Source organism: Coffea arabica, chromosome 8c (genome assembly GCF_036785885.1).
Source record: "Coffea arabica cultivar ET-39 chromosome 8c, Coffea Arabica ET-39 HiFi, whole genome shotgun sequence".
Classification (NCBI taxonomy): domain Eukaryota; kingdom Viridiplantae; phylum Streptophyta; class Magnoliopsida; order Gentianales; family Rubiaceae; genus Coffea; species Coffea arabica.
Window position 1 is genome coordinate 26,351,307 of NC_092325.1, and position 15,466 is coordinate 26,366,772.

The following is a 15,466-nucleotide window of genomic DNA, read 5'->3' on the forward strand; positions in this document are numbered from 1 at the left end:
CAACCCAAACCCATTAATTTCGTGTTAGGTTCGTGTCGTGTTTTCAGGTCGTGTCGAAAATTGCCACCCCTAGTTGCGGTGATACATTTGCGCCGACAAATTTGAGCGACGATCCGGGCTTTGATCGAGCCGTACCGTTCCTGATTTGTCTCGCGCCTTCAGATCCTCCTTCACGCTTCGACAAGAAGCAAAATATTAAGCAATCGTTCCGACGGAGCTAAATTACTACAGGATAAAGAACGAATAGGAAATTTGGATTTCGAAACAAAAAAGAGAGGGGTGCAACACGAGGACTTCCCAGGGGGTCACCCATCCTAGTACTACTCTCGCCCAAGCACGCTTAACTTCGGAGTTCTGATGGGATCCGGTGCATTAGTGCTGGTATGATCGCACCCGCCATGTTCCTTTCGCTTTATTCTTTTAAACTACCCCGTCCTGCGAAGCAGTGTGGCTTTTCTAGACCGAAATTCATTTTAAGCGTCAATTCAAGCATTTTCCTCTTATCCTTTTATTTATTTACTTTATATTTTTTTTTGTTATTGATTTGCACCCTGTTTTTTTCCCTCATCCCGCAACTCTAAATTATCATGAAATCAATCCTTCACGCTTGCAGTTAGGGGTGGCAATTCGGGTCCAAATCAGGTTGGCGGGTCGGGTTCGGGTCAACAGACCCGCCAGAAAATCTGTTGACCCGAACCCCGACCCGCCAACCCGTGACGGGTCAGGTATGCTGACCCGAACCCGAAAATTTCAGGTTTACGGGGCGGCGGGTCGACCCGAAATGACCCGAAACTTAATTTTAATTTATTAATTTATCACTGTAATTTCTAATAAAATCAATTTCTCACAAAACTAATTACATAATCAAGTAATAAAAATTTAAATAAATGATTCCAAATCAAATCTAAAATAAATTAAACACCGTAAAAGTGTTTTATCCCAAGCAAAATATAAAATAAATTAAAACAATACAAAAGTGAAAAATAATATAATATATTATTTGTCCAAGTATAATAATTTCAACTTCACACAAATTAAATAAATTCGTTTAGGATTAAGTAATTAATGCCTTTGAAAAAAAGAATAACTTAGTTTAGTTAGATAAAATTATTTTTATGTTTATTAAATTATTTTTAATTCGTAAACGGGTCATATCAGGTCACCACGGGTTGACCCGAAATCGACCGGTTTTCTTTTCGGGTTCATCGGGTCCAACCCGATTCTGACCCGAATTCCCGAAACCTCAACCCAAACCCATTAATTTCGTGTTAGGTTCGTGTCGTGTTTTCAGGTCGTGTCGAAAATTGCCACCCCTAGTTGCGGTGATACATTTGCGCCGACAAATTTGAGCGACGATCCGGGCTTTGATCGAGCCGTACCGTTCCTGATTTGTCTCGCGCCTTCAGATCCTCCTTCACGCTTCGACAAGAAGCAAAATATTAAGCAATCGTTCCGACGGAGCTAAATTACTACAGGATAAAGAACGAATAGGAAATTTGGATTTCGAAACAAAAAAGAGAGGGGTGCAACACGAGGACTTCCCAGGGGGTCACCCATCCTAGTACTACTCTCGCCCAAGCACGCTTAACTTCGGAGTTCTGATGGGATCCGGTGCATTAGTGCTGGTATGATCGCACCCGCCATGTTCCTTTCGCTTTATTCTTTTAAACTACCCCGTCCTGCGAAGCAGTGTGGCTTTTCTAGACCGAAATTCATTTTAAGCGTCAATTCAAGCATTTTCCTCTTATCCTTTTATTTATTTACTTTATATTTTTTTTTGTTATTGATTTGCACCCTGTTTTTTTCCCTCATCCCGCAACTCTAAATTATCATGAAATCAATCCTTCACGCTTGCAGTTAGGGGTGGCAATTCGGGTCCAAATCAGGTTGGCGGGTCGGGTTCGGGTCAACAGACCCGCCAGAAAATCTGTTGACCCGAACCCCGACCCGCCAACCCGTGACGGGTCAGGTATGCTGACCCGAACCCGAAAATTTCAGGTTTACGGGGCGGCGGGTCGACCCGAAATGACCCGAAACTTAATTTTAATTTATTAATTTATCACTGTAATTTCTAATAAAATCAATTTCTCACAAAACTAATTACATAATCAAGTAATAAAAATTTAAATAAATGATTCCAAATCAAATCTAAAATAAATTAAACACCGTAAAAGTGTTTTATCCCAAGCAAAATATAAAATAAATTAAAACAATACAAAAGTGAAAAATAATATAATATATTATTTGTCCAAGTATAATAATTTCAACTTCACACAAATTAAATAAATTCGTTTAGGATTAAGTAATTAATGCCTTTGAAAAAAAGAATAACTTAGTTTAGTTAGATAAAATTATTTTTATGTTTATTAAATTATTTTTAATTCGTAAACGGGTCATATCAGGTCACCACGGGTTGACCCGAAATCGACCGGTTTTCTTTTCGGGTTCATCGGGTCCAACCCGATTCTGACCCGAATTCCCGAAACCTCAACCCAAACCCATTAATTTCGTGTTAGGTTCGTGTCGTGTTTTCAGGTCGTGTCGAAAATTGCCACCCCTAGTTGCGGTGATACATTTGCGCCGACAAATTTGAGCGACGATCCGGGCTTTGATCGAGCCGTACCGTTCCTGATTTGTCTCGCGCCTTCAGATCCTCCTTCACGCTTCGACAAGAAGCAAAATATTAAGCAATCGTTCCGACGGAGCTAAATTACTACAGGATAAAGAACGAATAGGAAATTTGGATTTCGAAACAAAAAAGAGAGGGGTGCAACACGAGGACTTCCCAGGGGGTCACCCATCCTAGTACTACTCTCGCCCAAGCACGCTTAACTTCGGAGTTCTGATGGGATCCGGTGCATTAGTGCTGGTATGATCGCACCCGCCATGTTCCTTTCGCTTTATTCTTTTAAACTACCCCGTCCTGCGAAGCAGTGTGGCTTTTCTAGACCGAAATTCATTTTAAGCGTCAATTCAAGCATTTTCCTCTTATCCTTTTATTTATTTACTTTATATTTTTTTTTGTTATTGATTTGCACCCTGTTTTTTTCCCTCATCCCGCAACTCTAAATTATCATGAAATCAATCCTTCACGCTTGCAGTTAGGGGTGGCAATTCGGGTCCAAATCAGGTTGGCGGGTCGGGTTCGGGTCAACAGACCCGCCAGAAAATCTGTTGACCCGAACCCCGACCCGCCAACCCGTGACGGGTCAGGTATGCTGACCCGAACCCGAAAATTTCAGGTTTACGGGGCGGCGGGTCGACCCGAAATGACCCGAAACTTAATTTTAATTTATTAATTTATCACTGTAATTTCTAATAAAATCAATTTCTCACAAAACTAATTACATAATCAAGTAATAAAAATTTAAATAAATGATTCCAAATCAAATCTAAAAAATTAAACACCGTAAAAGTGTTTTATCCCAAGCAAAATATAAAATAAATTAAAACAATACAAAAGTGAAAAATAATATAATATATTATTTGTCCAAGTATAATAATTTCAACTTCACACAAATTAAATAAATTCGTTTAGGATTAAGTAATTAATGCCTTTGAAAAAAAGAATAACTTAGTTTAGTTAGATAAAATTATTTTTATGTTTATTAAATTATTTTTAATTCGTAAACGGGTCATATCAGGTCACCACGGGTTGACCCGAAATCGACCGGTTTTCTTTTCGGGTTCATCGGGTCCAACCCGATTCTGACCCGAATTCCCGAAACCTCAACCCAAACCCATTAATTTCGTGTTAGGTTCGTGTCGTGTTTTCAGGTCGTGTCGAAAATTGCCACCCCTAGTTGCGGTGATACATTTGCGCCGACAAATTTGAGCGACGATCCGGGCTTTGATCGAGCCGTACCGTTCCTGATTTGTCTCGCGCCTTCAGATCCTCCTTCACGCTTCGACAAGAAGCAAAATATTAAGCAATCGTTCCGACGGAGCTAAATTACTACAGGATAAAGAACGAATAGGAAATTTGGATTTCGAAACAAAAAAGAGAGGGGTGCAACACGAGGACTTCCCAGGGGGTCACCCATCCTAGTACTACTCTCGCCCAAGCACGCTTAACTTCGGAGTTCTGATGGGATCCGGTGCATTAGTGCTGGTATGATCGCACCCGCCATGTTCCTTTCGCTTTATTCTTTTAAACTACCCCGTCCTGCGAAGCAGTGTGGCTTTTCTAGACCGAAATTCATTTTAAGCGTCAATTCAAGCATTTTCCTCTTATCCTTTTATTTATTTACTTTATATTTTTTTTTGTTATTGATTTGCACCCTGTTTTTTTCCCTCATCCCGCAACTCTAAATTATCATGAAATCAATCCTTCACGCTTGCAGTTAGGGGTGGCAATTCGGGTCCAAATCAGGTTGGCGGGTCGGGTTCGGGTCAACAGACCCGCCAGAAAATCTGTTGACCCGAACCCCGACCCGCCAACCCGTGACGGGTCAGGTATGCTGACCCGAACCCGAAAATTTCAGGTTTACGGGGCGGCGGGTCGACCCGAAATGACCCGAAACTTAATTTTAATTTATTAATTTATCACTGTAATTTCTAATAAAATCAATTTCTCACAAAACTAATTACATAATCAAGTAATAAAAATTTAAATAAATGATTCCAAATCAAATCTAAAATAAATTAAACACCGTAAAAGTGTTTTATCCCAAGCAAAATATAAAATAAATTAAAACAATACAAAAGTGAAAAATAATATAATATATTATTTGTCCAAGTATAATAATTTCAACTTCACACAAATTAAATAAATTCGTTTAGGATTAAGTAATTAATGCCTTTGAAAAAAAGAATAACTTAGTTTAGTTAGATAAAATTATTTTTATGTTTATTAAATTATTTTTAATTCGTAAACGGGTCATATCGGGTCATATCAGGTCACCACGGGTTGACCCGAAATCGACCGGTTTTCTTTTCGGGTTCATCGGGTCCAACCCGATTCTGACCCGAATTCCCGAAACCTCAACCCAAACCCATTAATTTCGTGTTAGGTTCGTGTCGTGTTTTCAGGTCGTGTCGAAAATTGCCACCCCTAGTTGCGGTGATACATTTGCGCCGACAAATTTGAGCGACGATCCGGGCTTTGATCGAGCCGTACCGTTCCTGATTTGTCTCGCGCCTTCAGATCCTCCTTCACGCTTCGACAAGAAGCAAAATATTAAGCAATCGTTCCGACGGAGCTAAATTACTACAGGATAAAGAACGAATAGGAAATTTGGATTTCGAAACAAAAAAGAGAGGGGTGCAACACGAGGACTTCCCAGGGGGTCACCCATCCTAGTACTACTCTCGCCCAAGCACGCTTAACTTCGGAGTTCTGATGGGATCCGGTGCATTAGTGCTGGTATGATCGCACCCGCCATGTTCCTTTCGCTTTATTCTTTTAAACTACCCCGTCCTGCGAAGCAGTGTGGCTTTTCTAGACCGAAATTCATTTTAAGCGTCAATTCAAGCATTTTCCTCTTATCCTTTTATTTATTTACTTTATATTTTTTTTTGTTATTGATTTGCACCCTGTTTTTTTCCCTCATCCCGCAACTCTAAATTATCATGAAATCAATCCTTCACGCTTGCAGTTAGGGGTGGCAATTCGGGTCCAAATCAGGTTGGCGGGTCGGGTTCGGGTCAACAGACCCGCCAGAAAATCTGTTGACCCGAACCCCGACCCGCCAACCCGTGACGGGTCAGGTATGCTGACCCGAACCCGAAAATTTCAGGTTTACGGGGCGGCGGGTCGACCCGAAATGACCCGAAACTTAATTTTAATTTATTAATTTATCACTGTAATTTCTAATAAAATCAATTTCTCACAAAACTAATTACATAATCAAGTAATAAAAATTTAAATAAATGATTCCAAATCAAATCTAAAATAAATTAAACACCGTAAAAGTGTTTTATCCCAAGCAAAATATAAAATAAATTAAAACAATACAAAAGTGAAAAATAATATAATATATTATTTGTCCAAGTATAATAATTTCAACTTCACACAAATTAAATAAATTCGTTTAGGATTAAGTAATTAATGCCTTTGAAAAAAAGAATAACTTAGTTTAGTTAGATAAAATTATTTTTATGTTTATTAAATTATTTTTAATTCGTAAACGGGTCATATCGGGTCATATCAGGTCACCACGGGTTGACCCGAAATCGACCGGTTTTCTTTTCGGGTTCATCAACTTATAGCTAGTTTTCTGGCAATCCAAATTCATTAACCTTGGTAAATTTACTCTTCATTTTTGTTAGAGATTTCTTGTAAGTTAGAAGCATTGGATGCATTATTAGAAGTTTAGCCAATTTGTAGTCATGGCCTTCCCCTTGGGATTGCTCCAACTTAGTACCTTTAGGTTCATATTTGGCACATGTTGCCTCTCAAGGTTATTTTTGTGAGTATAGAACCACATTGACAAGTTTTAACTGATCCTTGTGGTTGGAATTTGGAATCGAGTATGTCCTCAGTTGTTAAAATACATATTTTCTGTACTATATTATATGTATCTCAATGTGCAAGTTATCTAACAAACGCTATTAAGTGGAGCCAAAAAAAAAAGTGGCTATTCAAGTCATCAAATCCTGAACAGATTTGTGGTTCAATTTTCTTGTTTATTAATTTTTGTGTTGCTGAATCAATGCACTTGTCCTTAAACAACTCAAAAGTTTGACCCAATTAAGAAATCAAGCATGCATATAATATTCCCACATTCCCTCTACTCGTAGCTGCAATTGGCAATAACAATCGGAGAAAGACAATGTCAAAATGGGTAGTCTTAGCTGAAGTGTGCAGAATGTTCTTTTTCATCACATGTCCACTATACTTTCTTTATGTGGATTATTCTTCCAGTTCTCATACAAATGTATCTTTTTACATCCCATCTTACCTTTTTGCTTTAAATTTATCCTAATCATGCTAGGACAAATCATATTAAGGCTAAAAGCATGTATATTCCTTAACAAATCTAAGAAGGAAGCAGCATGCATATTATGATCTCCAAAGTGGCGGACAAGCATGGCAATTAACTAATAAAATACAAGTCAAAACGTTTTTATTTAGTACATTTTGGTTCCAAGTGGAGTTTTTTTTTTTTTTTGAAAAACCAAGTGGAGCTTTAAACAAAGTCAAGATTGAGTGAAGGAAAAGTCACCATCGTTGCCCATCATCGAGTTGATAAGACAAGGATGAATCTGAAAAATCACAGCCCTTATTCGGCTATTCTATTGGGGATGAAATGGCCCGGATAAACGGTTTTGTGATTCTCCATTTTAAGCCCATGTATATGAGTTTGTTCAATTCGATTGTCCACACAAATTGAACCTAAAAGCCCATTTGTCTATCTATTATCGCCGCAAAATTTGCAACTAAATGGGCTGCTTCGTAATGTATACAATATTAAAAAAAAAAAAAAAGAAGTAATTTTAAGAGATTGGGTTGAGGGTCTAAACGGTTCGAATTGAACTTGCTTGGGACAAAATAACAAAAAACAAACCATGAACAATACCTACACATGTCAAATGATTCTATTTTCCAAACACCAAGGAGGTGGAACATGCTGAAATTTTTATAAAAAAAATATCTATCTACTGTTAAGAGAAGGTATGAAACGAGTTGCTCCCTGAATCACTAACAATCCATTGAAGAACTCCATTAAGCGTAGTTTCTCAAAATTGAGAAAACTACTTTGCTATCTTTGTTCTTCGCATTTCTTTAAAATGTAATTTTGTAATTTTGTAACTAACTAAATGCATGAATCTACATGCCACAGTCATGTTCTGTATGTATAAACACATATGCCTATGTGCCCCTCCATATGGTGATATATATTGACGATCAATTTGTTTCTCATTTATATGCAAAAATTGAAAAGGGGAAAGATGTATGAATAACTAAATGTAAATTACCACCTTAATTGCCATATATGTATGACAAGCATAAACACCAAGTCAACATATAAATTGGGATCCTGAACTTAAGGTCTCCATATTTGTAAACAAATTTATTGGCAATACAACATATCTCATTTCCGTCTTGAACTTTAAGCAAGACAAAGAGTTTCCCCATATACATTTGCACTCCAGGGCTCTGCCATATATTCAGTAGAAAAAACATGAGTACTACTTGAATGAATGGTAAGCCTTGGAATGAGACTTTGATATACTATGCAATTGCAGAAAAAGTTGCTAACGGATTATCTCATATATAATGGTATTACTATCTACTTCAAGGCGTGATGTCTTTGATAAACTGAAGTTTGATCTTCCGCAATGCTCCTAGAACTTCTTTCATGTTTATTCTCTCCTCAGGAGCATCTGTCGTGCAACTTAAACTAAGTTGCAAGATAGACGATATGCATTCAATCTTCCTTTGTACCGTTTTATCTTCAGGATGAAGCAAGTCTCCGTCTATAACCTGAGTCACAGAATCTGGTGAGCATTCTTGTGTCCAAAGCCTGAGGTTTAATTCTTCTGTAAACATCTCATCCTTAGGCTTTCTTTTTTGTAAATGTCTCCATCAATATAATCCCAAAGCTATAAACATCACTACTTGTTGAAATCAATCCTTCTAGTCCGTACTCTAGCATCAAAAAATTTGAAACTAGTTGTTAAAGTCAAGTACTAGTACCAGTTCACCAATTTTACATTTTTTTCAAAATTTTTAAATTTCACATACTGTACTAGCCATTAAAAGTTGAAACTTTAATTTGAATGACAGAAAAAATTTGAAATTGGAATCAAGAAAAGTCACCTGGGGCAATATATCCAAATGTAGCAAGAGTCTTTGTTTGCATCACAGATTCTCCGTCTCCCAACAACTTGGCAATTCCAAAATCGCAAATATGTCCAACCATGTCTTCATCTAGGAGAATATTGCTAGGCTTCAAGTCACAGTGAACTATAGGCATTGAATAGCCATAGTGGAGATATTCCAAACCAGAAGCCACATCTATCATGATACCCAACCTTTGCTTGATGTTTAAGAAATGAGGGTTTGAATGAAGCCATTTCTCAAGGCTTCCATTGGGCATGTATTCGAGCACCAAAGCCTTAAAGTCAGGGCTAGAGCAAGCAGTAATTACTCTAGTTAAATTTCGATGACGAAGGCAGCTTAAGATTTCACATTCTCTGTCAAAGCTTTTAAATGCACCTTCTGGCTGCAAATCGAATACCTTTATGGCCCAAACCATCCCATTTTCGCGAATTCCCTTGTAAACTGAACCAAAGCTCCCCGAGCCAAGTAAGTTACTCTCGCTGAATCCATTTGTTATTTGTCTAAGTTCATGGAAGGACACCCTTTCAAATGTCGCCATGGGAAGCAAGTTCTGAGTTGGAGCTAGAATTTTCTTTCTCAACTTTAACCGTATCAAAAAAATTGAAATCACCAAGGCTAATATGACAGATCCTGATGTCAACAGAACAACCATGACTATCCTTTTTGTCCTTGATTCATGCTCAAATATACTTGCACAAGGTTGGAGCCAAGGAGCGCCACACAATGCTTCATTTGAGAGAAAAGACAGGTTCGTGAAATTTGCGAATGGCCCTCCATGAGGAATCGGTCCTCTCAATCTGTTGTAAGACACATTAAAGTATTGGAGATCTAATAGTACCTGTAATGAGTTGGGAATTACACCTTCCAGATGGTTAAAAGATAGATCCAAATGCCGTAACTGCAGCATATTCTTCATGGAATCTGGTATCGATCCTTGTAACTTGTTGTGCTCCAAGGATAGTCCTTGCAAATCCTGTAGTGCTCCAATAGTGCTAGGTATCCCACCCAAGTATTGATTATTTGAAAGGTTCAAATAGACTAATGCCTTGAAGTTTCCAATTTCAGCGGGCAAAGAACCTGTTAAACAATTTCCTGACATGTCTAGCTCCAAAATATCTCTAAGGCTCCAAAAGCTTGTTGGTATCATAGAACTTAAATTGTTAGAATTGAGATAAACGTATCTGAGTGTTGTAACATTTCCTAAACAAGAAGGCACCATACCAGAGAGCTTATTTTGTCCGAGTCCTAATTCTCCTAAGTTCAGCAAATTACAAAACTCACTTGGAATAGCACCTAGTATTTGATTGTCGCTTAGATCTATCCTCTGAAGCTTCAAGAACCATTTCATTGTAGCTGGAATTAACCCTGTCAAACTATTGTTTTCAAAGTACAGTTCTACTAAGTTGCTCAAATTGCCAATCGAACTTGGAATTTCACTTTTGATTCCGCACCTACCTGCATGAAAGGATTCGAGTGAGCTGGAAAGATTTCCGGTAGATTTTGGGAGGAAGCCATTCAGAGGATTCCCAGTAATCCTCAAAGATTTTAAATTCTTGCAATTTGCAAGAGACGTAATGAAGCTCAACCCGTTGGATCGCAAGTCCCCAAAAAAATCATTGTTTGTTACGGACAAGACTTCTAGTAATCTCAAGTTTCCAAGAGAATGAGGAATTGCACCAGTAAAATGGTTACCGCCAATGTCTAGTACTCTGAGCCTAGAAGCATTTGAGATGGATGTTAGTATAGCTCCAGTGAATGTATTTTCCCCAAGATAGAGTTCCTCAAGATTGGGTAAGAAAACACCTGAAGTCGATGGAAGCTCGCCTGAAAAACTGTTTTCCGAGAGGGAAATAAATTGTAGTGTTGAAATATTGAAAAGTTTCAGCGTGATGGGACCTCTCAACCTATTTGAGGTCAACTGTACAACTTCCAACTTGCTCAGATTACCAACCTCTTGAGGTAGTATACCTGACAAATCAAATTGGTAACAAGAAAATGAGGTATTCGACGTGAAACAATTTGGTCAAAGAAAGAGGTAAGTAATGAGAAAATGGACATATATAGGATTTACGTAATATTAAGCACTACGGTTTACAAGCTAGCCAGCATTTGAGTACAAAACGATAAAGACCAGTTCATGTAAATTCGGTTCCTAATATAGATGAACTAAGCATAAACTAGTGTAGCTTAAAAACATCGTTGCCCATTAAAAAGCTAACTCCCTCAATTTATCTAGTTCGCAGTGGTCAGGTAATTGGCGTTATTTGGCATCTTGTAATTCGAAGTTTGTCAACCAAGCTGCTAACAATAATTAAAGCATGACGACATGCCAAAACTCTTGGATATCATTTGTTTAGCTCTTGGAAATTCACGATTTGGAATTCACGACATGCCTACATCTTCCTATTTTCCATTGTATCATCTGTTAACCCCCTATCGGTATCTCTATTTTTGAAGTGATCAATTGGAATCCTTTTAGCTTATGCAGTGCACTAGTATGACTGACCGATTGACGTATAAGAAAGAGCCATATTTGATTTGTATTTGAACTCGCTCGACTTCAAGCTCAAATTCAAGTTTAAGAAAAGTATTCTAATGATGGAATAATGAAATAGATCTCATGCCAAAATGTATCAAGATTTTTACCTGTCACATTAGTATTCTCCATGCCTAGTTTCTCCAAATTATAGAGATTGTCAATGACTTTTGGAATTTCACCTGCTCAAAAATCACGGCATGATGATAAATATAATTAATGGCATGGCATAATTATATGTATATAATATATATGCATTTCAGAATTCTAAGGATCTTCAGTTTAGTTTCAAACAGTATCATGTAAATCTCTCATAAATATTGGCAAAATGACAATTACATACACTCCCAAAAATTGGAGGTCATTTTGGTGGCAATCTATATGCATATGTCAATGGATTTTTAAATGTATGCATAAATTAGAAATAAAATTGATATAAAATCTAAATATGCATATCGAAATTAATACTTTTTACATTTTCTTTCATAGACGGTTAAGCCATGAAGTTTCAAATGTCCAAAAATTTTAAGGGGAAATTACTCAAAACCACCCATGTGGCTTGAAAATATACTTTTAACATCCTTATGCTTTGGATTCAAAGACAAGAGAGATCTAATCCATCAAAACCAATGGTTTTGTACAAAAAGACAACTCTGCCCCATTAACATACATTGCGTTAATCCAAGATCACTCTGTGTTCGCCGTGCTTTGAGTTTTTTATTTCCTAACTTTTATCTTTATTTTGTTGAAAACAAAAACTTCTTTATTCACACGAAGTTTGCACCAATACTTAAGCGGTTAGCAATCATCAGAAATAGTGTATGTGATGTAAATTTTTCATGCAATTATGAGTCTAGTCTCAAAATCCTTTAAACCCAATGAAAATTTCTCAATGGGTTAAAATGATGGATTTTCAGTCTTAATTTGTACTCTACACAATAAACTTACATAAATTAGTCTTGGATGACAATTGCCAGCTATAACTAATAATTACTTTATAATGTTGTTGCAAATTTTGATTGATTAAGGACGAATATTTTAAATTTTACTTTTTTTGACAAAATAAAGATGAAAAAGTTGACAAATAAAAACATCAAAACATTGCAAACTAACAATTCAGTTTGAAATACATAAAGATAGCGTACAGAATGGGGCCAAAACTAGAATACTTTCAAGTAAGAAACAAAATTAAGAAAAAGAGTTGTCTTTTTGCACAAAACTGTTAGTTTGTATGCATTTCATCATCTTAGCTTTCAATCTGAAGTACAAAGGGGTTAGCTGTGTATTTGTAAACCGCATGGCAATTAGAGGTGCTCGAAATACACACCCAAAACAAAGTCAAGTTGGCAGCTTACCTGTCAGGTCATTCCCACCCAAAACTAAACGTGTAAGCGTGGTTAGATTCCAAATTTCTCTTGGTATATACCCTCTGAATTTGTTGTAAGACAAGGATAAAACTTGGAGTCCTGAGCATTCTCCGATGCCTGATGGAATTTCACCTTCAAAGTTATTAAGTGATAAGTAAAGCCCTTTAAGTTGTGGGAGATAATCGCAGATATGTGCTGGAAGGTAGCCCGATAAGCTATTATTCGTAAAACCAATAATTTGCAATGAGGAGAGGTTAAACAGAGCCTGTGGCAGAGGGCCTACAAGTTGGTTAAATTGAATGTCCAAAACTGTCAATTTCGGTAGAGCGCTGAATTCTTCTGAAAGATTTCCAGTGAAAAAGTTGTAAATCAACCTGATGGTCTCTAACTTTGTGAAGTTAGAGAGCCTGCCTGATAATGAACCCGAAAATCTGTTGTATTCGAAGTTGATGTACCAGAGTGCACTCAAACATCCCAACCATGATGGAAATTCCCCTTCAAAGTCATTGCTTGCAAGGTTGATGTACTTCAATCGATGGAGACGAGATAGCTCGGTTGGAAGATGTCCATGAAAGCTGTTATTTCTAACATTTAGCCAGACTAGGAAAGAAAGATTTCCCAGTTCTGGAGGTATGGTTCCTACAATTCCCATGTAAGAAAGGTTGATGGCTGCGACTCTGTGATGACGAGCATTACAAGTGATTCCAATCCAGTTGCAAACAGAGGAAGAAGTGGACCAGTTGGTTGGGATAATCCTTTGAGGATCGAAAATGGTGGCTTTGAAGGCAAGAAGAGCATTCAGATCACTAGCACTGTTGTTATGGTTGTTGGCTACAATTATGGTAGCTGAGCTAGTTGCGATAAAGTGCAACAGTACCAAGGCTCCAGCGAAAAGAAAATAAGTTGTCTGCATTGCTTATAGAGGCAAATAAAACTTGAGGAATGCCAAACAAAAGGTAAATAAAACACGAGCATACATTGTGAAATTGGGCAGGAGTTATATAGGCATATACTTGGGGTTGAGTTAAAATGTTTCCACGAGGAAGTGACAAGGTTTTGACAAATTGAAGATCCTCATTTGTTCAACTAGGCTCTATTTTGATATGTTTGCTAGTTTAAATTCTTTTCTTCTTTTAGATTTCTCTATATTACGCTGGCAAAACAGGAAGTAATTTATGGAAAATCTGTTTCTCAATTTGGTGAATTAATATAGCTTGATTCTATCTCTGAGACTTATGTTTTTAATTTGTCACAATTTGAAACTAGCTTTTTTTTTTTTATGTATTCTTCTACTTTTGAGCAATTGATATGACAAGCAATCATATTCTAGCGTTCTATGTGGCAAAATTGAATTTTGAGTATAACAATTTTCCAGGAATGATGAAAGGGGTACTACTCCAAGCCAAGCTAAAATTATTATGTGTTTGAAAATCTCTATACAAAAATAAATTGAAGGATAAAAGAAGAGAAGATGCAGAGCAAGTGTCCTAAGCCTCCATGGGCCATTGTGTCCAAACACAAGTTTTTGCCAAGAACTACTCTAGTCTAAGTCCCTAGACTTGTACATGAAAGGAAGGCACTTGACTGGAAACTCTTGTACGAATCTAGTCTACGGCATAAGTGGGTTAATCACGTTTATCTTTTAGTTAAATGACCAAATGAGCCCTGCGGTTGACCAAATTACATTTTCGCTTTATTTGTAGAAAAAGTTCCCCTAGAGAAGGAAACTACAATCGATTCTCCTATTTTTCTTTATAATTAAGCTTCGTGAGTAGGTAATCATTAGCTATCAAACTTTTTCTTTTCATTTATTTATTTCTCTTAACTTTGTTCTTCTGTTGATCAATCATCTTGCCTTGGAAAGTAGATCAAGAAAAAAGTTAGAAAAAAAAAGAAGAAGAAGCACTACATCGGATGATATAAGTCACTTTGGCGTTGATTGATTGGTGCTGTGCGTACGATTTAGGCCTTGTTTGAAAAGTTAGTAAAAAAAGAAAAAGAAAAAGAAAAAGAAGCACTACATCGGCTGATAGAAGTCACTTTGGCGTTGTTTGGTGTTGTGCGTAAGGATTAGACCTTGATTGAATTTGCATTTCTTTTTTCAAGAAATTTATGTTTTTCATGAACATATTTTTTAATTATTATTTTATTTCATATATATCAAATTATTATACTATATTGTTCTACGAAAACTTCAAGAAATAATAATCCAATTGCACAGTCAGAAAATTAAGAACTCAGATTTGGACCTCCCACAGCCAAATTTTTTAGGGGATAAAGTAACAAACATCTGCAAATCTTAGGGAGAAATTATTTATTTTCTTTCCTCTTCTTTTTTTTAAAAAAAAATTAAGCAGGATGGGATTTAAGAAATTGGTCAACGAGAGTCAACTGTATTTTGTGGGTAAATGTGAAAGATTGGGAAGGAAGGAATAGCTGTCAGTTCGGACCACCCAGTTCGCGGAAATTCTATACTGACTTTCTTATGGTAGTGAAGTGATTGTATACTGCAATTATCTTGTGCCAGCAACGACTTGTCCTTCATAGGAAGCCCAACTCACGGAATCATATAAAGCGAAGAATGCTTTGGTCATCATGTTTGGTTCGCGTACCAAAGTGGTAGGAAATTAGATTCTCAGTGTTTCTGATTTTACCAATAGCAATAAACAAATTGCCATTAGTCATCCGTTTTGACTTTTGAATTTTGGTCTATAATAATTCGAATTTGGATCATTGTAGTACCCCAAGTTATAAATACTAAAACTAAGAGTTTTA

The 15,466-nt window shown here is 36.9% G+C and overlaps 1 protein-coding gene and 5 non-coding genes across 6 annotated transcripts; all 6 read right to left on the reverse strand.

The window, feature by feature from the left end:
• Positions 1-276: 276 nt before the first annotated feature.
• On the reverse strand, positions 277-395 carry LOC140013955 (5S ribosomal RNA). The gene has a single exon (XR_011820807.1). It is a non-coding gene; the product is annotated as a 5S ribosomal RNA (ribosomal RNA).
• A 1,125-nt stretch (positions 396-1,520) lies between these two features.
• On the reverse strand, positions 1,521-1,639 carry LOC140013959 (5S ribosomal RNA). Its single transcript, XR_011820811.1, has one exon. It is a non-coding gene; the product is annotated as a 5S ribosomal RNA (ribosomal RNA).
• A 1,125-nt stretch (positions 1,640-2,764) lies between these two features.
• On the reverse strand, positions 2,765-2,883 carry LOC140013933 (5S ribosomal RNA). Its single transcript, XR_011820785.1, has one exon. It is a non-coding gene; the product is annotated as a 5S ribosomal RNA (ribosomal RNA).
• A 1,123-nt stretch (positions 2,884-4,006) lies between these two features.
• Positions 4,007-4,125, reverse strand: LOC140013935 (5S ribosomal RNA). The gene has a single exon (XR_011820787.1). It is a non-coding gene; the product is annotated as a 5S ribosomal RNA (ribosomal RNA).
• Positions 4,126-5,260: 1,135 nt separating this feature from the next.
• On the reverse strand, positions 5,261-5,379 carry LOC140013937 (5S ribosomal RNA). Its single transcript, XR_011820789.1, has one exon. It is a non-coding gene; the product is annotated as a 5S ribosomal RNA (ribosomal RNA).
• A 2,860-nt stretch (positions 5,380-8,239) lies between these two features.
• Positions 8,240-13,604, reverse strand: LOC140013434 (uncharacterized). The gene is made up of 4 exons (XM_072062712.1): positions 12,680-13,604; positions 11,435-11,506; positions 8,765-10,756; positions 8,240-8,442 (listed from the first exon to the last, which is right to left on the reverse strand). The coding sequence occupies exons 1-4, from the start codon at positions 13,602-13,604 to the stop codon at positions 8,240-8,242; spliced, it is 3,192 nt and encodes a 1,063-aa protein (XP_071918813.1).
• Between the last annotated feature and the right edge of the window lie 1,862 nt (positions 13,605-15,466).

Coding starts and splice junctions, on each gene's coding strand:
- LOC140013434 (XM_072062712.1), bottom strand. CDS start 13,604: ATGCAGACAACTTATTTTCTTTTCGCTGGAGCCTTGGTACTGTTGCAC. Junction 10,757..11,434: donor GGAGAATACTAATGTGACAG/GTAAAAATCTTG, acceptor TTGATTTGTCAG/GTATACTACCTCAAGAGGTT. Junction 8,443..8,764: donor ATTTGGATATATTGCCCCAG/GTGACTTTTCTT, acceptor AATGCTCACCAG/ATTCTGTGACTCAGGTTATA.